The 21,578-nt window shown below is 39.3% G+C and overlaps 1 protein-coding gene across 1 annotated transcript; it reads left to right on the top strand.

Moving 5' to 3' along the window:
- Nucleotides 1-1,639: 1,639 nt before the first annotated feature.
- Nucleotides 1,640-20,685, top strand: LOC134638622 (inositol polyphosphate-5-phosphatase A-like). The gene is made up of 16 exons (XM_063489381.1): nucleotides 1,640-2,172; nucleotides 7,611-7,652; nucleotides 8,685-8,785; nucleotides 9,064-9,151; nucleotides 12,986-13,049; nucleotides 13,591-13,694; nucleotides 13,928-13,980; nucleotides 15,167-15,286; nucleotides 15,487-15,571; nucleotides 15,673-15,768; nucleotides 15,866-15,940; nucleotides 16,241-16,314; nucleotides 16,405-16,516; nucleotides 17,746-17,814; nucleotides 17,910-17,966; nucleotides 19,032-20,685. Exons 1-15 carry the CDS (start codon nucleotides 2,113-2,115, stop codon nucleotides 17,952-17,954), a joined length of 1,188 nt encoding a protein of 395 aa, XP_063345451.1. The 5' UTR covers nucleotides 1,640-2,112; the 3' UTR covers nucleotides 17,955-17,966; nucleotides 19,032-20,685.
- Nucleotides 20,686-21,578: the final 893 nt, after the last annotated feature.

Here is a 21,578-nt window from a genome sequence, read left to right on the forward strand (position 1 = left end):
TTGATCTCATGGGTGTCGATTGATGGAAAGACCGTGAACATCAGCTTTTTCTGGGTCCAGACTTATGAAGATGATTGGCTCTACAAGGCCAATCAACCTATAATTTAATTATTCAGTTATTCTTACCAACTACGTGGAGACATTATTATATTCAATTCATTTTTCATAGTTGACTATTTGCTTCCTTGTACCATTTGGTTGCCATTTTTTACAGAATAAGAATTTATTACAGTATTGCCATTTATGATAAAGTTTATATTGTTTACATTTTAATCGCTTGGGTAGAAACTAATCATTAGAACATGTGTGGCTACATTGTTTACTAATTCAAGCTCTTTTATACAGATGGAGAACTGAAAAGGGCAAAGGTTAAAGATACCTGTGAAGAAGAGCAGCAGAAGCTGTGCAGTAAAATGCTGGTTGGCACCAGGAGGACAGAATCAAATTTGAGATTATTGAAACTTGACAAAATGTGGAAAACTTGACCGTTCAGTTTTATTTATAAATCACAACAACGGTCGCCTCAAAGCACTTTACATTGTGCCCCCTATAAGGAAGCACTTGGTGTCAGTGGGAATGAAAACCCCCCTTTTAACAGGAAGAAACCTCTAGCAGGACCAGGATTAGGGAAGGACAGCCATCTGCCATGAGGGGAGGAAGACAGGACAAAGACACACTGTGGAAGTGAGACAGAGATGAACAACAACCACAAGGTCTGAAAACTTTCATACTGCACTGCCTCATCCAAGAATTCATGGCTGTCACGGCTGTAATAAACCACTTCTTCCTCCTTTCAGTGAGGCGTCCTTCCAAACCATTTGATTGCAATAGCTTCAAGTGGATTCGTTGATGCGGGTAAATAAAGCACACAGTGCTTGGAGGAGGAGAAGAAAGAGGAAGCAGAGAGCGGCTTTCGGTTGTGTAACCCATGCCTTGGTTGAGCAGCTCACTAACAACATTACAGAGTGCCAGAGTCCAACCCTGCCGCATGGCACACATCCATCTACTCCAAATAAGTCTTTTATAGCTTCTGGCTCCACTGGATACTCAGGATAGGAAAATGTTGTTATGCTGCTGTGGTGATGAAACGATACTGGAGAAGGCGGGCTTTTCTAAAGAAAAATGACTAAAGTGGAAGTAATGTATCTGTTGGCACAGGACTGCACATTACAGTGTAGTTAATGGCGATAGCAGCAGCACCTGTTATATAATTTGATTGTGCGCTGAAGAAAAGCAACCTGCCCCAAGTGAAAAGAAGTGCTACACAGGGAGAAGATGACTAACTTCCTGTTTTGTGTCTTTAGACAACGAGACTGTGGTACGCTGATTTGCGAGTTTAAAATCCTTTCGGGTCTTTTTTTTTTCAACAACAAAAACTTTATGTGGTGTATAAATTACATGTTAGGTTATAACACCTCACAAATCATTGTTGTAATAATGTAGTGTGGTTCAGGAGGGGTTGCGCTTAGTAAAAGCTAGCTGTTTTGTACAGCAAGTCATGTATGTATGTAAAGGTTTCTGTGACATTCAAATGCTGTGAGATTACCTCCAGGTGATTTTATTATTGAGTGCTGGTTGGCTTATCACTGATAAACTTATTGTATTGAATACAGCAAACCAGCAGCGATCGGAGCAAATGGGCGGAGCGCCAGGAGTTCATAACGCAACACCGCCCGCTTGCAGAAGGCTCTCCGAGGGTTTGTCAGCAACAGATGCCCAGTCCAGGCTGCTTAAGAAGCCCTCCTAAGAACCTACTAGTCCAATTAACCCCGAGGAGGCGGAAATCCACACGTCTGAGCGGGCAGTTACACAAACTTGTTACCTGCTCCCTGACTCCACGACGATGATGAAGACGAGCGCCTCTCTGCAGGCGTACGTTAACCGTGCGACACCGAAGCCCGCTATCAGCAAACGAGTTGGACCAGAAGCGGGAAGGCGTCCGTGAGACTGAGGGATAGCTGCTAGTCGCGACTCAGATTCTCTCTCAGACACTCACACACATTATAAGCCTCGGTAAGCTCCTGCAGAGTTGATCGCAGGCCTGCATGAGCATCACTGGCGACGCTGCTGCTTCTACTACGGAGTTTCCTCGGGACTGCTCGCGTCGTTAACATGGAAACGTTCACCGATGTGCTGCTTGTCACCGCAAACGTTGGTTCACTCTTTGACAATGTAAGTAGAATGGCATCACAATTAAAGTCACACCATACTTAAGGTACAGTCAGAGGATTACATAAACGCTCAAGTAAGCCGGTAGGAGGGTGTAGTGTAGGAGGCAAGTTTTTTTTTTTTTTTTTAAATATTGAGTCGGCTACATTGCTAGCTTAAATCATAGGTATAAGGATGTAAGCAGTGAGCTGAGCTCTTCTGGTGCTTCATGTTGTTGTTGTTGTTTTTTTGTTTGTTTGTTGTTGGGGCTTTTCGGTAATTCACGTACATTTGCCTCGTAAGTTACCAAGCAATGTTTCCTTATCAGCTGTCAGCAGCAGATACTGTTAATTAAAAGGAAACAGTCAAAACTGAGAGCAGGTCACCTACAAATCGTGAAAGGTGGTGGTTCAATTCCAGTCTGCATGCCAAGTATCCTTGGCAAGATGCTAACCTCAAGTTGTTCTCCGATACATCAATCGGGGTGTGAATGTTAGATACAAAGAGCGTGCTTTTCTTAATGAGGGAAGCTACGTAAAGCGCTTTGAGTGCTCAGATAAAGTAGTTTTATCTACCAGTGCTATAAGAACCAGTCCTTTTACCGTTTATCAAATCCTCCTGAACCTGTCTGCAACACCCAGACATGAAAAATAACAACACACAGGTCAACTAAATGTTGTCATTCAGAAGTGTGTTTTTATTTTTTTCCGTTTACAGTTATGCTTGCAATTAAATTACATATTCCTACTGATAATAAATAGTGAATAGACCTCTTTAACCCTTGCCATGTTGACATGAAGTAACAAATTGCCTTTTTCCTATAAAAAAATCAAATAAACAACAAAAGTGCAGTGTAAACAGGTGAACGAGAAAAAAACAAAAACACCACCACCAACACAATACCGCAATTTACATGGTGGAAAAGGAGCAGGAGGAAGTATAAACTTATTTAATCATGCCCACTTTTGATGCTGTTTGATAATGATCAGCTCAGCATCTGTGCACACACATGTACAAACCTAATGATCTCCATACACGATGCAGTGCACAGTTCACAGAACAAAACATCAAGTTGCATTGAGTGTTGGGCATAACTCATTCCAAAGTAAACTAAGGTCAGCGAAGGTTTAATAGAGGATTGCAGGTTACATAAAGTTTATAACAGATTTAGTCGCAGAAGTAGATTTATTGCCAAGGATGTTAACTCATTTGAGTTAACATCCTTGGCATCCTGTCAGTCTGCAAAGGTAGCTGTACCTTTGCAGGAGTCCTCCAGATCCTCTATGAGGGTAATGAAGTTGCTGCCTCTCAGATTGCAACCATACTATTTGTCATCAATCCCAGGTGTAAAATCAGTGCTTATGATGTCACTACTGGGAAAGTGTGTTTGTTTTGTATTCAGTATTGAGTTTATAGCAGCCTTATAAAACTGCGGAGATTTAGAGCGCCATGGTAGCTCTATGAGTCTGTAACAGCCCAGTCTCACTTTTTTGCATGTGTCCAAAAACATACAGTAAAACCACCTTTTTAAACACAAGATTAAATAATTTAAACTGTAATTTAACTGTTCCAATGGGTTCCAGCTCTTTCTCTGTTTTACCTCGGCTTTGCTTAACTTTCAGACAGTGCAGGGAGGAGAGCTCTTAGAATCATGGAAATTTGGCTCAGGACCCGTTTCCGGTTGCCAGACCTTGCTCCAATGAAAACATGTCAGGTCCCATTGTGGGAGATATGTAAACAGATGAATATCTTCCGCGGTGGACTTGAACTTTTCTACTTACTTAAGTTAAGCCCTCTCATTTCTATAAACAAACATTCCTAAATTATTCACCCAACTTTTGGGTGAAAGCAGGACCTGCAGCACAAGACAGAGTAAATCCTTTTCCTTTGCAGTTCTGGGCTGGCTGAGTGTCCTGTTAGAGCAGGTCAGCATATGAGACATTAAACTCTCACCAATATTTAGTGCCATCTTGGCTACCATGTTTATTACTGAGCTTGTGTAATGACTAAATATATACATATTTATATATTTTCCCTTGTATAAAAACAAATGCCTTCATTTTCAGTCATTCCCAGCTGACATGGGACAGGATGTGGTCACCACTCTGTGACAAGACCAATCAACTTAATCAGCCTGTTTAATGCAATCAATCAATCAATCAATCAATCAATCAATCAATCAAAATTTATTTCTATAGCACATTTAAAAAGACCACAGCTTCACACAAGTGCTGCAGTGCGAATTACAACAATAGACAAAGAAAAGAGTTTAACTTCTACTATGCCTGCTGTCTGACAGTTTGCTTATTGTTCTGGTCAGAAAGAAAAAATAAAGTCTCCAACTGGTTGTTGTAAGTTTGCCTTATCCAGTTTTTAACGTTGTCACGTCTATAGAAAGTATAAATTAAAAGTATGTCAACTAAATGCAAATGTATTACAGCTGGTGGACAGAGTGTTTGGAGTCCTATCGGTCATAATGGCTGAGTCGCTGTTATCCCTGGCATGCAAATGCACTATGCAAAGTCATTTCTCAGGTGCTAGGAAAAAACCTGGCCTTGCAGGAGACTGCATATTACTCTGCGCTTACTCTAGGCTGTAAATCCAATAGTGTCACTGTAAGAAAGTACATGATCAAAGTTGGTATCAATTGATGAACTACGAGAGTGAAGATTCTGGCAAAAGAAAGAACTGTTTTACCTGGTAATACCAGCTACTAGCTATACAAGTTAACAAAACATGACCTTAAACAACAACAACAAAATCATGGGATGAAAACAGATTTTTATTTGATCAGATGGGTGGATCAGTATTGTCAGGGTACAGCACCTCACATGTAGCATCTAAAATATCTGCCTGCTTTTCTAAACCTGGAAGCACTGAACCTGTTTGGCTTCTTTAGCTGTGTATAAGGCTTATCTGCTGACTTTTTTGAGTAACATTTTACTATTAAACCTGAATATCAACTGTCTATGAAAAAAGACACAGACCTTCACAGATGACAAGCTGATGTTGGCTGGACTGCAACAGGTGCAGCTGTACTTGTACATGGCGCAGGATAATGTTTCCAGGAAATCCCTAATGTTTATGTTAACCTGCTCAGAGTTTGAGATGACTTCCTGACTTCCATTTGAGCTGATTATCCATTAGCTGATATGGCAGTGCAATTTTAAATACAGAAGCTTTTCTTTGTTTTGCATTAATCTAAGGTTTCTACTTCTGTCCTTATGTCCCTTCTGCTGGGCAGCATAAATGAGCAAAAATACATCATCATTTGATCATCATTTGTGGACTACATGTAAGAATTTGGTGGAATATTTGAAGCTGCAAGTTATGTAACTCTTAAGCATTAAAAAGAAATTGACCATTTCTGTCACATTTACTAGTCACTTATTTATTTATTTTTTTACTTTAACTTGCACTTGTAGCTCTGTGCATGTTTCCATGCATTTCTCTGTAGGGGACTTCTGTTGTCCCCTAGAGAGATTGTCCATATATCTTTCTTTCTTTCACTCAGTATCATATTTGATCAATAATCGCAATCTTTCGGGCATAATTGTTTTTTCATAGGACGATGAAATGAGCATTTGCAACATTAAGTCGTTGGGTTTTAAAAAAACACAATGTTTTAAAGCATTTATATTTTAAAGCTGAATGGTAGAATGTGATGCCCTTCAATGCCAGATAGATCAGGCCATGGACTGTACGACTAATCTGGCACATGAAATATAAGCTATTGTGAACCAAGTGCCCTGTTAGAGTCATACATAGTAGTAAAATAAAGAATAAATAATTGTATAAAATAAATAATTAGTTTATTCTAACAGAGGTCTGTGACATTTTCTTGACTGCAAAACATAAAGCAGTATATTTAAAATTAAGTGTACCCTTACTGCTTCCATAGCAATTAAGTAGGGAAGTAGCTGCCAGGTGCTGCTAACTAAATGCATTTGATTAACTGATCATCAGCAAGTGTGAGCACCTTTATAAAAGAAGTTGTTCTGACATATGTTAACAAAGACAGAAAGACACCAGCCATGATCTTGAAATGAAATGCAATGAAATTACAAATAAAAACCTAAGATTCTTAGGTTTCAGATTCTACAAGCCTCAGTTAGAATGTTAAATGTTAAAATTCATGACAGTACAATTAGAAAAAGACTGAACAAGTATGGCTTGTTTGTGTTGCCAGGAGAAAACCTCTCTGACAAAAACATGGCAGCACAGCTTTGGTTTGCAAATTTGCATCTCATCAAACCACAAGATTTCTCGACCAATGTCCTTAAGAAAGATCAGACCAAAATGAAGATGTTTCGCCATCCACAGCTCCACATTTGACAAAAACCAAACACAGCGTATCAGCAAAGACCTCATACAAGTTGTCATGCACGGCGGTGGAGGGATGATGATTTGGGATTCTTTTGCAGCCAGAGGTCATTGGGGGACTTGCAGTGATTGAGCCATGAACTCTACTGTATGCAAAAGTATTCTACAGTCAAATGTGAGGCCATCTGTCTGACAGCCCAGATTGGGTCATGCTGCAGGGGAATGAGCCCAAGCAAAGTAGCAAATCTCCACAATGATGTGAGACTGATAAAGTCATAAAGATAATGATTACTTTAATTTCCTCCTGCTAAACGTCCTCCTACAAGATATCTACTTAGTTTCTCACACACTCGTTCTGCATTTTGCTTTAGTTTTTAACTAAATAATTCCACAGTGTAATATGTAATATGCAGTTTTTTTATGAGGGATGGTATTTAAATAATTTTTGAACCTGCTAAGGACCAGATGATCTATTTTTTATTATGTCCCAATAAATGTCAAAACTGAGAGAGTGTTATTTGATTTATTTTGTTATTATATTTTATTTTGACTGCAGTACTTTTAGTCCTTTAGCTTTGAACATTTTAAATAGTTGAAGATTAGACTAACCCTGTTTCTTTAATTTGGTCTACTAATGATATAAAGCAACATTTAATATCTTTAAAACATATTAATTAGTGGGCATGGTAATCATGGAGCAATTCAAAAATAGATGATATCATACTACATTGTCCACAATAATACTGTTATCATGGCACTGTGATTCTGTGATAATTGAGACATTGCAATAGCAGTGATATATGATTATATCTGTGCAAGTGAGGGAGAAAATAACATTTAAAAGGAAAAAAACATGAATTAAGTATCTATTGTGTTGTCAGTGTTATGAGTTTCTTCTTCTTCACTGCAAATTGGTTAACATCTGCTGCCTTTAGCCTCACGATCTGTGAAATTTAAATAGGGACATCATGTTTTCATAGATGATGAAAACGGGAAAGTAAATATTGTCCGTTTTTGACACCTACAAATAAAAAAGCTATGAAAAAAATTCTGATTTCCAGATGTACTGAAAAAAATGTGTTGATCTGTGCCCAAATTATATATATATATGTTTGTTTGTTTGTTTTTACATTTCATAGGTCGGTGAAATTCAAAGCGAATGGTTAAAACAACTGTACAAGGTAAGCTTGAGCTTCTGCATGTTGCAATAATAATATTACAGTTTTCAGAATGTGACATTTCATGTTTTTGTTTTTGTTTTGTGGAGAGTATGGCCACTTCTAGGAAGCGAAACCTGTGTTGGTTCTGTCCACTGTTCTATTATGCAGTTGTAAATACTGATAACATATCTGCAGAAGGACTAACACCGATAGTCAGTAATAGTAAACCTTCACCTGGCCTCCATTCATAGATGTAGTGTTGAAATTCAAAAATCACAATTAAAAGACCAATCGAGACAAGCTGAATGGTCAAATATTTAAGATGTGCTGATTGATTTGCATTGTCCACACATTAGGTTAATTGGTTAATCCAAATTGCCCATAGGTGTGAATGCGCGAGTGTATGTGAGTGCGAATGGTTGTCTGTCCCTGTGTGTTGGCCCTGCGACAGACTGGCGACCTGTCCAGGGTGTACCCCGCCTCTCGCCCTATGACAGCTGGGATAGGCTCCAGCGCCCCCCGCGACCCTGAAAAAGATAAGCGGAAGCGAATGGATGGATGGATGTCCACACATTGGACATACTTTGTGTATCTTGTATTTCAAATTAAGAGTCTTCCCTGGAGAGAAATCTTTAATTTTTTAAACTGGATTATATCATGAAACATTTGCAGGAACATTCTGTGGAAAACGCTAATGTTTTGAAGAGGTTTTATGTTAAGAAATGACATCCTTCAAGCAGCGACATGTGAGGATGATGATGTATAGCAGATGAAGAGGGATAGGCAGTAAGAGATGTGAGAGACATATGGTCTTTTCATGAAGTCAGTCTGATGTGGTTACATAGATTTACGGAAGGAACTACAACTCAGCCGTGTGCATGCATGTGCGTCATCGGTGCAATCCAGTACTTAAACTGATAGCATTACCAGCCTGTCTCTAAAGGACAGTTGCCTTCATCCTGTAACAATCATTATTGACCTTCTACACCCCTCAGTGCTCTTTAGTGTAAGCACGTACATTGCACTGAGACTGTTTGCTTTGCATTATAACAGACTATCCAGAGCTACAAGCCACAGTTCATTGCCCTGCACTTCCAGGAGGTTGGAGGAAAGGACTACATGTTAAACATGGGCCATGCAGAAAACTTCTTCTGGTAGGATTAATATGCTGATTATAATGCATTTTGCCATTTCCATTGATTCATTGTTGTCAATTAAACAGTTCCTTATAATGTGTCAAAAAAATGAAAACCATCTACAGTTTGATGTCATTTGAGAAGCGAGAACCAGTCAAGTCATTACATCTTTATTTAAAAAAGTAACATTAATTGATGGTTGTATAGTTACAGTCAGAAGACTCTTAGATCGTTAGATCTGTATACAAAGAAACCTCCATTGCAGTGATCATACTTTTTTGCTCTGCTGTTACCAGGACCCTCGAGTCCAGTGAAGAAATGAAAGACTTTGACAGGTCTTGTATTTATGTGGACAACCAGTTCAAAGTAGAAGATAGCTTCACGGTAAGAAACACAAAAACATCTCATACAGAGTAGTTGCTGTGTGTTTCCACTAGATGGAGTTCTCTTACATGTTAATGCACAATGATAACTGGATGCATTTAATGCACTCTGCTGGGGAAAATCAGAAGTTTCTGAGAGTGACGCGACACAGTGAAACAAAAAACGTGCTTACTGACTCCAGATTGCATTGCAATCTTTGATTTTATTTATTTTTTTGCTGTGTTTTACTGGCATCTATTTAAAAGCGTGAGTGTAAACACAAAACATTATTTATTTTATTTTCTATTTTCTGCATATGCTGGAATATGCAGAAAATAGGTTTAAATGTTAAAGACAGTTGCATATAATTGAATTTTTGCTTGATGCAATGTGCATGAAATTAAAGGATTAAAACAATCTTTAAAAGAGACTTTTTCATTTGATTCAATTTTACATGATGGATTATGCAGAAAAAATAGAATTGGGCTGAAAAGGTCTATTGCGTTATTACATATTCAGGTTGTGTGTCATGTTTTTTAAAAGTAACTAAGTAATAAAGTAAGTAATTACTTTTGAAAATAAGTAACCAGTAAAGTAACAGGATTACCTTCTTGGACAAGTAATCAGTAATTATTAACTAATTACTATTTTCAAGTAATTTGACCAACACTGGTTGCCACAGACTGCCCAAACAGACTTTTCTGTGAGTCTAACTGTCATTCTGATCATCATGTTAAAGATCAGGACATTGCAAATAAAATCTGCTGAAATCTGAACGTACTATAGTAGTACTTCCTAGCTGGAGTCAGTTTTCAGTTCACTGCAGAATGTTAGATGTGCAAAACAACAGCCTTGTGTAAGTGACATTGATCTCAAAGATGAAGCACAAAACAGCGCTAAAGCTGTTGCACAATATGAGCACAGGGAGAGGAGGTGCTCTTAAAGACAGGTCTGTTAAATCTCATGCTGCTCCCTGCATTTCTTAATGTCATGAGCTGAATCCTTGGTCTTTTGTTGGAATGCTGTTCAGTCACAGATTAAGCCTCATTGTCCACACCTTTTATGAAAGACGTTTTCTGTATGCACCTTCTTTTTTATTGTCCTCATGTAATACAAACAAGCTTTTAATATCTTTCTTAGAAAGTAATGAAAATGATTTCTTAAAGTTCATAGTGGCTCTTAACTGGTTCAACAGTATTAGTTTCCTAGAAATTTTGCCCCTAGCTGGAAGTGCAAAAGTTGTGACTCACCCCTCATTTTTTTATTTCACTTTCGAGGAACCAGACTTTCTTGTAATTTTTTAAAAGTTGTTTGAGCAATAGTTCTCCAGGTTTTCTGACGAGCTTTTAAAGTTTTTCTTTAACCACTGGCTGCTTTTTTGCTTATTTTCAGGCCAGTCAGGGCAATGTTTTTTGTTTTGTTTTTTTGTTAAGCTTCTTAACACTGACCTATGAATCATTCAAGATTTTAAAAAGCCATGAAATTCAAGGGATAAGCCCGTGTTATGTCAACACATAACAGACAGCTTAGCAAAGAACCAGTTTTAAATTGTAACTTTAGGCACTTTGTTACTAGCAGCCTGTTGCAATCATACTATTTGTTTCTATTTTTGTATCAACAAGTTGATTCCGAAAAAGCTATGAGCCAAAAACATGTCTCGGCATACTTTGTAGAGAGGAAACTGAACAAGTAGAAGAGTCAGGCAAAAAATCTATATACAGCAGATCAACAGCATCTGAAAGTCAAATCATTTAATGTTATTTATATAGCTCTAAATCACAACAAGAGTTGCCTCAAAGCCCATATATTGTAAGGTAAAGACCTTACCTTGCTTCAAATGGATATGTCAGTATGTACAGAGGTCAGGAGAGAGGAACAACAGTGAGTGTCTACTGCATCTGTAAACCAGGGGGAGGCGGGAACTGCATTTTGGCCAGTGGTGTTGGACAGATTTTGGGCTTCTGCATTACTGAAGCAGTGTGGGATCATCTTGACAGAGACCAAAACAAAAGGCAGCCAACATCCAAAGAAGAGCTTTGAATGTCTTTCAAGAAGCCTGAAAAACTATTCCTGAAAACTACCTAAAAACCCCCCACAAGAAAGCTTGTCTAAGAGAGTTCAGGCTGTACTGAAGAATAGAGGCGCTCACACCAAATATTCACTTTCAAGCTGTTTGAATTGTTCAACCTCTGTTTTTTCCATGCATGTTTGCACATTTTTCAATAAATTGCGGTGCCTTTTTCCCACTTTCTTAGCAAAAGAGAAAGAAAGGACAGTCAGCTCAAGACTTTTGCACAGTAGTGTTTTTTAAAGTATTAACCCACACTCCTCCCAGGTGAAACCCTCACGCTGAACGTTTGACAGTAGGGGTCAATGGCTGCATCTGTAGACTGAAGGTGCGTGAAGTAAAAAAGGGGAAACTCAATGGCCAGGTGAGAGTAGAGACAGGCCAAAGTCAATACATTTAACTCTAGATTAAAACTATTGATCCCAGCCTATTTGTACACAATAAATAAAGTGTGTTGGGGGGGCAGAAGACAGCCGGGACTAAGTTTCCTCTGCACTTGAGTGTTTGCACCCTCCGCTGTTTGCCCTGGGAGGGTTGCAGCCACCCCACCCCACCTAATGCCTCATTCTCATTTCGTCGGTGCCACCTGCATTGATTTTCAATTTGTTTCCCCTTGGCTGCGATCATCAGTTATACGGCCATGAGAGAGTTTGGGGAGGGGTGGTGGGTTCTCTTTTCAGAGGGGTTGCAGAAGCAGAGGGGGCAGACTTGCATGAATTCCCAGTACAAATGGTGTTTTGATAAAAAATCACTTGTAAGTCAATATTTTTTTATTAAACTGTGCACAAACCTGATTGATGAAGATAGGTGTTTGGCAGAGTATGTGGAGGAAAACGAGGAGGGAAATGTGCCTCTGTGTCCGCCGACGTGTGTGCACATACTTTCCAGTATATAACATTGTTACTAATCTAGCATAAACAAAGCGAAGAGTGTTGGCCATCTCATGTTTTATGAATTGTTAGAGTACATTTCTAATGTCCCAATTTTGTGAAAAAAAGTGCCAACATAACTTCAGTGGGAACTGACTTCCTTCCTGAGTCTACAAGCTGCTATACAAGTTAAGGACAATTTCAGACTCGGTTAAATAACTCATTGCTTAAGTCTTCATTCAGACAAGTTGGTCACCAACTGCAGTTCGCTGGAGTCAAACACAGAGACATATCTAATTTTATTTATTGTGGACAACTTTGGCACTGAAGATAAATGAATTCTTCAGGGAGAAATTTCTCATGTAGCGGCTGGATTTGTGTGTGTGTGTGTTTGGGGGGTGTCTGTCACCGCGGTCTGTCACGCCCTGAGCCCTCTTGAGTGCCGGCTGATTTTTCTTCAGCTCCCAGTTTGCAGCAGCGGTGTTGGCAGACAGCGGGCTCACTGCTTAATACCTTTTAAATGGTTTTAATTTTCTGTCTTTATTGATTTCACGGGCCGCGATTAATCAGATCAGTGGAGCAGGCAGTTAGTACATTAAAAATTGTCAGCCCCACGTCAGGGATGATTGGGTACTGAAGTGTGCGTGTCTCAGAAGCAGCGCGTGGATGTGCTGTGCAGTTATACGTCCTCTCGGAAAGACTTTATTACTTAAAGTTTGCCATCTTTTTGGAGAGTAACAATGCACTGTGTCATACATTCCCAATGCACAAAGCAGACCATGTGTTCTTGCTTTTTTTGAAGAGGATCAATGAAACCAAAAGTGTCTGCAGAACAATTAAAAGTCCAGTTTCACTATGATTTTTTTGAAGTGGTTTACCTGAAACTGAGTGTAACTGCTATATCTTTTCTATCCACAGGCTTTGGGGAGCATGTACTTCATCCACAAGACACTGAAAAATGTACAACAGTATGACTTTCATGGTAAAAAAACACAACGCTTACATGGATTTCCTATTTCATCATTCATCATGTTGTGCTAAATTTAGTTTCTTTTCCAAACAGAAAGTCTTGGAACGCACCAATGGTTATTACTCAATGCATTGTTTTGATAGAATCCTCCCTCCTTTGGTGCAGTCGGTTGTGCTGTTGCAAAATCCTTGTCGGTGTTTAATTGTTGGACATTTCTCTGGCAAACTGTGCAGGCAGTTTGAAGGCTACTACTCCTATTTGCAAAGAACTCGAATTTAAAGTGGAGCAGCTATTTTGCTGTTGCATAGTCCAGTCACGTTAGACGTGAAAAAGCTCCTCAGAAAAGCTTATGGAAGGACCATAAACATCCCGAAGCTGCCACTCGCTGCGTGGCCCGAAACGATTGTTGTTCGCCGAACACAGTCTAATGGCCCGCTTATAGATTTGCTCATCATGTATGCCCCTCTGATGAGGTTAACACCAGTTTATTGATTGCTGTTTGCATGTTTTCTCACTCTTTTACATGTCACCTCCTTGGCTCTGCCTCTCACAGTTAAGAATTTTAAAGCAGTGCTGGAGAAGAACAGGTATATCGGCTCTCTGGACAGGGTCACCACCGTGGAGAAAGAAAAATTCCCAAAGAATTTCTGGCCTGATGTGAGTATGTATGCATGACTGTGCATCTGGGTATGCCTGTCGAGAGGGGCAAACATGGGCCAAAGGAGATGTTGGGACAAATGAGTCTACTGGGGCTTTCGGGGGGCCGTCTGCCTGCTCTGACAGGGTGATGAGACAAATTATGTGCAAGAATCAATAATTATCAATTTAGCCCTTTAAAGACACAGCTCACTGCTGTTTAGTGACTCACTCCAGTTTTTCCTCTGTTGCAGTTCAAGTGGTCCAGAAAGGGCTTCATGAGGACCCGCTGGATTATACACAACCAGTACGTAACTAACATTCACCTTCACCGTGATGCACCAGCAGGGTTGAACACACTTTCGTGTGTGGCTGTTTGGTGACTTTTTTGGAAAAATACATTTACAATAAAAACAGCACCCTTGGGAACAAATATGTAGCCTGTTTTTAAAAGATTGGAAAAGCAGCGTAGAAGATTGTTATGAGCCCAAAGTCCTTGACTGACTGTCAAAGTTAAATAAATAAAAAAATGTCCCATGGGTCAATGTTCAGATAAGACATCACATCAGAGGGCTGGGTATACATTTCACTGATAGGACCTAACCTTTGATAATAATTAAAAAAAAAGTTATTAAATCATATTTGGTATGTCCACATTGGCTTTGTCCATCTTGTACAGTATTTGGTATCAGTATGTTTAAGCTCCTACAATATGGAACCATAACTGCTGGAGTTAAAGCAACTGTTAGCCACTATGTCATACTTGTTTTTAAAGCATGCTTCGGCATCCCTCAGTAAACTGAAGGTCAAATATTGTAGTTCCTTGAAGACAAGCAAATAAAATTTTACTCAGTAAACATCTAAGAGGACATTTAAAACCTACTTTGATCTATCAAAGCTGATATAAAACAAACAGTGAGGCTCACATTCATTTGCTCCGATGACCTTGTGGTTTCTTATCATCCAGTTATTAATGTCTTCTGGGTTGTGTTTTGACAAAAATGTCCTCTTTACTTCACTGGTTACACTCACAGAATATAAATAATTAATATAATGTGGTGCTCTGTTGGGAGCTAAGACTCGGCATGTTATAGGAAGGTGAGCAGGGTTTTAATTTCATAGTAGTAGTCAGTATTTGCTCTGCTGTGTTGTTACCTTGGGACTGGAACAACAGGAGCTCAAAATCTAATGTACCACAGCATCATACTGTGAGTCAACACAGCTCATTTGTGAGATGCTCATTAATTGCTTTCTGGTGACAGCCTAAGAAAAGGAGCCAGCGAACTGCACTTGTTTGTAGACTGAACATTAACCCAAGTGTGCTCACTGATAAGAAAGCTCCTGTAAATGACACCTGTTATTGGCACACAGACTCACATACACACCTATCTGATGTCAGGCTTTGGAGTTATCGGATTGTTTCCTGTTTTTTCCCCTCCATCTGCCACAACTCACCTTCTTTTGCCTGTGTGTGTCGGGGGGTGTTTTCACAGAGGTCTAGACCTGGTAAATGTCCACCTGTTCCATGATGCCTCTAACCTCATTGCCTGCAACTCCAGTCCTTCCATTTACTCAGCCAACCGCAATAACGCTCTCAGATATGTCATCAGCAGGTGAGATTAGCAGCTGCACGCTACTGTATGAAAACATAATATTCAAAATCTGCTATCATGTAGCTCCTCTTATCCAGTGAATTAGCATTTTAACAAAATCAAGAGAAACATGTATGAGAATTTCCACACTTACAAAGTACATTGGGATTAAGAATTAAAACCCTGTGTTATGACTTAAGGTAGTATTTTTATTTTTCCAGGATATCAGACAGTCGGCAAACCGTGCTGCCTTTATTTCTGTTTGGAGATTTCAACTTCCGTCTGGATACACTTAGTCTGGTCCAGGTATGCAAGAGCATTCATTTTCCCCAAAGTTCAAGTGACGCAATCGTGTACATGTCTGGAATTTTGACATAAACCCTCTCTCGTTTGTGTTTTTTGACCAGGATTTGTCCACTGCTGCTGATGTGCAGACGGTGAAGAAGGACAGCAGTAACGAAGTGCAGAGAATCATATATGAAGAAAAGGATAACGACCACCAGGTGATTGAAACGAGAGAATCTCGTCTAAAAGAAGAAAAAAAAAAGCCAGAATTATCTGCTTCAAAAGTTACTTTCTCTGCCTCCTTTTCACCTCTAGGTTCTGCTTCGAATTGAGGAGAAGCTTTTCGCCTACCTGCACCAGGCGGTTTTCAGAGAGGACAATGGCAGAGCAGTAAGAACACAATCTCACCTTTCACCCATAAAGATATCATCAGTTGCACTACTGAGAAACTCAGGGGAAACTTAGTTTGACCTGTCCTCAGAGATTTTAGATTAGATTAGATTTTAGATTCCATCAGCAGGAATACTTCATAGAAATGACAGCGCAGTAAACACAAAAAGGGAGAAACATTAGTAGTAGTAGTAACCCAAATTATCCCCCATGTTAAATCTGCACCCACTCACATCATGCTTGTTTTTCATGTGCTGACGTTTGTAGTCATTTGTAACCATAATGGCTTCTGTCCCTCAGCTTTTGAAGTATGACAAAGAAGTCGCAGCCTTCCATGATGTTATTAGGGAAGAGGACATCAAGTTTCCACCAAGGTACGACCTGTAACTCTGCTACTTGCTGCAAATTTCTGCCATTTACTTTTCATGCTTTAAGAATTTGTTCCCCTCTCGTCTTGTGCTCAGCTACCCATACAGTGAAGAGCATGCTAAACCAACCCAGTACATGAACACTCGCTGTCCTGCCTGGTGTGATCGCATCCTTATGTCACATACAGCCCAAGATTTAATCCACAGGGTGAGTCTTTGTCACGCTTGTTGTTTGTCATTTTACATCCACACAATCTCAGATATAATCTCTGCTAATTGATAATACTATACACAGAGATTATTAAAGGGTCATATTTAACTAAAAGTATATTTGTTTTCAGATAAGATCAGAAAGCACCCAGTAGCAGATCCATGCTACTTCTGCCATGTTAGTTATACAGCTTTGATTTGTAGAATCACATTATTTTTTGATGACAAACACAATTTGATGTAATATGTGAGTTAGCATGACATGTTAAGGAAGCTCTTTAGCAAGCTAGCCAACCAACATATCCACAACAAATGTGTTTCTAGCAATAACATTAGTTCACAGCATTTTAAGGTTAACCAATTATGCTGCATGACTCTGACTCTGGTTAGTTCGTAAACCTTTGCTGATAGTGACGGGTTAATTTATCAGCCAGAGCAGCTCTAGGGGTTTAAATAAATTAGCTAGCATTATCTATTTAAGATAGTGTTTCGCTACAATATGTAGCTTGCAGTTTGTCTGTTTTTGCAGGAAAGCTAATGTTAGCTAACAGATGGTGATACCTGTGTTTGCAAAAAGACTTCTTTTCCTGTAGAAGTCTGTGAGCCAAAGTCTATAAAAGTCCTCCTGAGTTTTTGGGATTGTTCTGGATCATATTTTGAAATTGAGGATTAACTTTGGTGTAAAACTACATCTTCATTGCATAAGAAGTTGTCAATCACAAGTCATTAGACAACTGGCTTCGCATACTTTTCTTTCTTGTCTTGTTTGTGATGGAGTCTGTGTTGTGTGGGAGATGGTCGTTAGTTGAAGTTAGTGGGCTCTGGTTCTAAAATAATGTTGGCTGGTCTTACACACCGTTGGCACAGCATGCAAGCAGAGCATGGACCTCACTTTCTTCTGATTGTTCTAGAAAATTAAGACTTTTACAAATAAATCAGCACACAGGATGTTAGAGGACACACAGAAAGTCAGGGAGGGTCAAATTTTTTAATACTACATGACACTTCACTCACACTGCCAATTTAAAAAAGTATTTACCTGGACACGGTTTTACATTCGTGCACACATACTGTATAACCTTTAATATGTAATGTGATGTAAATCCACTATGAACATAATCCAGCCCACACAAATGTGATACTCAACATTTAACTGAATATAATTTAAGAAGAATCTGTTTGTTATGTTTACATATAAATGATCTTCAAGTTCATTCTTCTTTTCAGAGAGACAATGGTGAGAAGAGTGTCGTTTACAACACGATGGGTCCTAATGTCTGTATGGGAGATCATAAGGTAACAGATTACATAAGCAGTGTGTTGTGCACGTTGTGCAGGTCACAAATCAGCCATGTGGACTGACTCAGATGTGTTTTGTTTTTCTTCTGTAGCCTGTGTTCTTGTCTTTCTCACTGAAGACAAATGACCACATCTGATACTTCTAAATGGTAAGAAGTTTCACTGAGTGTGTGTGTGTGTGTGTGTGTGTGTGTGTGTTCTGTACTGCATGTGCAAGTGCAGCTGAGTCGATGTGGTAATTCCAGTGAATGGATTCAGTGTGAGAGAGTGAGCACAGTAATCTTTCTCTGGTCCCTGGAGAGCCATAACCCTACTGGCCCAGTGGAGTCGGGATATGAACTAAGAGTAATGCGTGCGGGACATAAGAGATCCTTTGTGCACATCGTAGTTGGAGTGCAGGCGATCTGCACCTTCGCTGATCTATGTCTATTAAATCCTCTTCGCTGTCACTGTGGCTACACATTAGGTGTAATGCTGGCCTGCTTTTCATTAATTACCACATGGATGGCTGGCTGGAGACGCATTCATTGTGCAGGGCAGCATATTGGCATTTTTATGGCCATGATTTTGTTTTGCTGCCATTTCAATTTATTTTTTTAAGGAAGTACTGCCTTTTCATGATTGTCCTTCTTCAGAAAGCTGCAAAATGATGAGATCCACACAATGGGAGTGCTTGAAGAGGCTACAACCATCACCTTTTTTGTTTTTGACATTTCAAAGCATATGAAAGGTTTAGCCTACCGCTAGTACTTTCAGGCTACATTTTAGCTCTTGCATGGTGTGCTTTTTATGTAACCATTTACATTTTAAATGATACTAAAAATCATAGAATTAATTTTACCTCATTGACCTGAGAAATGGCTTTTGCAGGAGAGTCAGTCTTGTGTACGCTAATTTAGACTTGATTTGCTTACAATGGCATTTAGAGGTCTGAACCCACTGTGTCCTGTATTTGCACTGGTTAAACAGAGTTCTGTGGCTGAAGATCTGGTGGTGGAGCAGGTCGTCTACCGGTTGGTGGATTGATCCCAGACTCCTCCAGTCCACATGCTGAAGTATCCTTGGCCGAGATACTAAACCCCGAGTTGCCCCTGATGTAGCCACCAGAGCGTGTTAGCTATGTGAATGTGTGTGTGCACAACAATGTGTGTGTCTACAACAATTAGAAAGGGTTTTCAGTGCTCATTTACAAAGTGTGTCTCTGTCTGCTGCAGGTCTGTAACCACAGCATCCTCAGAGGCTGATCAGTGTGATTGTTCTCCACTACAACAGGCCAACAGCCACCAAAAATAAGCCAGCTTTTCACTCAGCCTCAGCTAAGCTCCCTGCCACACACTGCTGACCACAGATCTTGTATCATGTAACCCAGATTTATCAGGATGTGTCAAGAGTTTTTGAGAGTTGTTCCTATTCACCGCTTCCTCTGGGATTTTTTAAAAGTCCCCTCAACCCGAAACCTCGGAGTCACCAGGGATGATCCTGCAAGTCCTACCTGCAGCTGCACATTCATGAGACACATCAAGAATTTTTAAAATGATTTTTAGCTCAATTGATTGTATTTCATGTTTTTTCAATGCCGTCCATTTTACAGGCAGTGTCAAAAATAACCAAACTTTGTATGAATGTCAATTTACTCATTTCTTACTGGCCCTAACTGTAGGCTTTTTTAAATATTCTAAAACACCCAACTTAAGCAACAATTAACAAAAGATTCAGGAGAGTACTGAGTATATCATGAGCCACAGTTTGTGTAGTAGTGGTATCTTGAAAAGGGAAATATCAAACCCTCCTGGTCATATGTGTGCGCGCTTTTGTTTAGTTTTTTTATGCTCTATTTAGTACATGTATCTTTGCTTTGCCATCACCATAGCATTTTTTAAATGACGAGGGAAGCACAGCTGTCTTTGCTTCCAGGTGTCATGTGTGGATGATCTCCACTGATAAAAAAGGATTTGTGACAGATTTCCTACTTTTTTCATACAGGTTGCTACTTCATACACATCAGCTCCAGCCATGACAGATTGGATTTTTAATAGTGGTATTATGATGAAATGAAACTAGACAGGCAAAAGAAAAAAGGCCAGTAACATTTTAGCAGCAGTGGTGAGAGCTGAATGGATTACCGCAGCATCCAAAATGAACTTGTGTATCTCTCTTATTTCCCGAGCTGTATTATACACATTATACCAAGTGCTTTATTACATTGACTTTGCATTTCTTGGACGATTAATTTGAGCTGTCCTCCCCCAGTTTACTATGCAGGATGTCTGGTCAGACTTCACCCTGCTGCGGTCGGCTTCAGCCGTATTTCATTGCCAAAAAGAATCACGCTGTAATTATGCTGTAGTGTTTACCTACAGCTGTAGTTAAGGAGAGCGTCTGTTTTGATCACCTGGCAGCAAATAAATTAAATTTAAAAAAAAGTCCTGTGCATAATCACACCTGTGTAAGTGTACCCACACTCAACAGAGGGGGCACTGTTTGCTTTTGAATTATTGCATTGATCTTTGATCGCTTGTCTCTTACTGCAGCACCAGTGTAGTAATATCATGTGTGAGTTAACAAGGTTAAGGTTTTTTGACTTTGACATTTTTGACTAATTGAGTCTGTTTAAAGTGTGTTTGTTGCTTTTTGGGTGTTTTATGGGAGAGCATTTTCCTATATTAGTCACAAAAATGCTTTTTTTGGTGCCCAGATGCAGAACTTTGGCGTGATGTTTGTAAAGTGTGACTGTAGCCTCATCGCAACGAGAAAGAGCGACGCAAATGTCTGTTTGTGATAAATGCTTTGTCACAGGAGTGGAGCTGGTTATAAACACTACATTTGTGATATTTCACTTTTGTAAATAAAGTATCACCCTTTGTTGCACTTTTGTTTTTCGTTTTTGGGGGTTTACAATCAAGTCACGCCTCTTATGGGAAAGCGAAGCTTGTAAACTATATAAATGACCTCATTTCCCGAGAGCAGTTAACCCTGACAGGTTAGGTAATGATCTGTGTACCAAGTTACTTTTTTATGACTTTAATGACTTATAAAAATATTATAAATAAACTATATTCTCACTTATATTTGTATATATACTTGTACTTTTGTGTTGATCACATTAAAATAAATGTCAGATCATGTGAAATTTAGCCTGTCCAAGTAACACGAGCTTTACATTAGTGTCTGTGTGTGTTATTGCATTTAGTTACTGTAATAAAACTGCGGTTACTTTGGGTCAGAAGAGCAAAATGACATCTAAAACAGAGGAAGTATTAAACCTGCACTTCAGACTGAGAATCACAGTCAGGATTTTTTCTTTTTTCACTTTGTGTTGATGCAGCAGTTGGACTCAGATCCAAATTAAAGTCCAGATTAAACAACAACAACAAAAAAAACAGATAACATCAGTAACAGAGGAGACCAAAATATGTTTTTCAGAATAAAAGACTTGGACCCACCTCTGTCACTTTGACACTCAGATAAGAACAATCACATTTTTGACTGTTCATGTACGTGACTGATGTGAGGCTGAGCATGTAGGAGTTTGGTATTTTGTACTGGCACACTGAGGTATGAGAGGACAAACTGGTCGAACTGGTAAGCAACGCAGTGAGAAAGCTCCAATTAAAAAAATGAAATTTGGTGGTCAAAGAAGGAATTCTCTCACCCACACATGAAGTCTGAACTTGTGTGCCAGACCAAAACACATCTTTCTTAACACTTGCAAGAACAACTGCCTTTTTTTCAGACTTTTCTTTGAAGCAAAATGTGATTGT

The sequence above is a fragment of the Pelmatolapia mariae genome, linkage group LG12 (genome assembly GCF_036321145.2).
Source record: "Pelmatolapia mariae isolate MD_Pm_ZW linkage group LG12, Pm_UMD_F_2, whole genome shotgun sequence".
Lineage (NCBI taxonomy): Eukaryota > Metazoa > Chordata > Actinopteri > Cichliformes > Cichlidae > Pelmatolapia > Pelmatolapia mariae.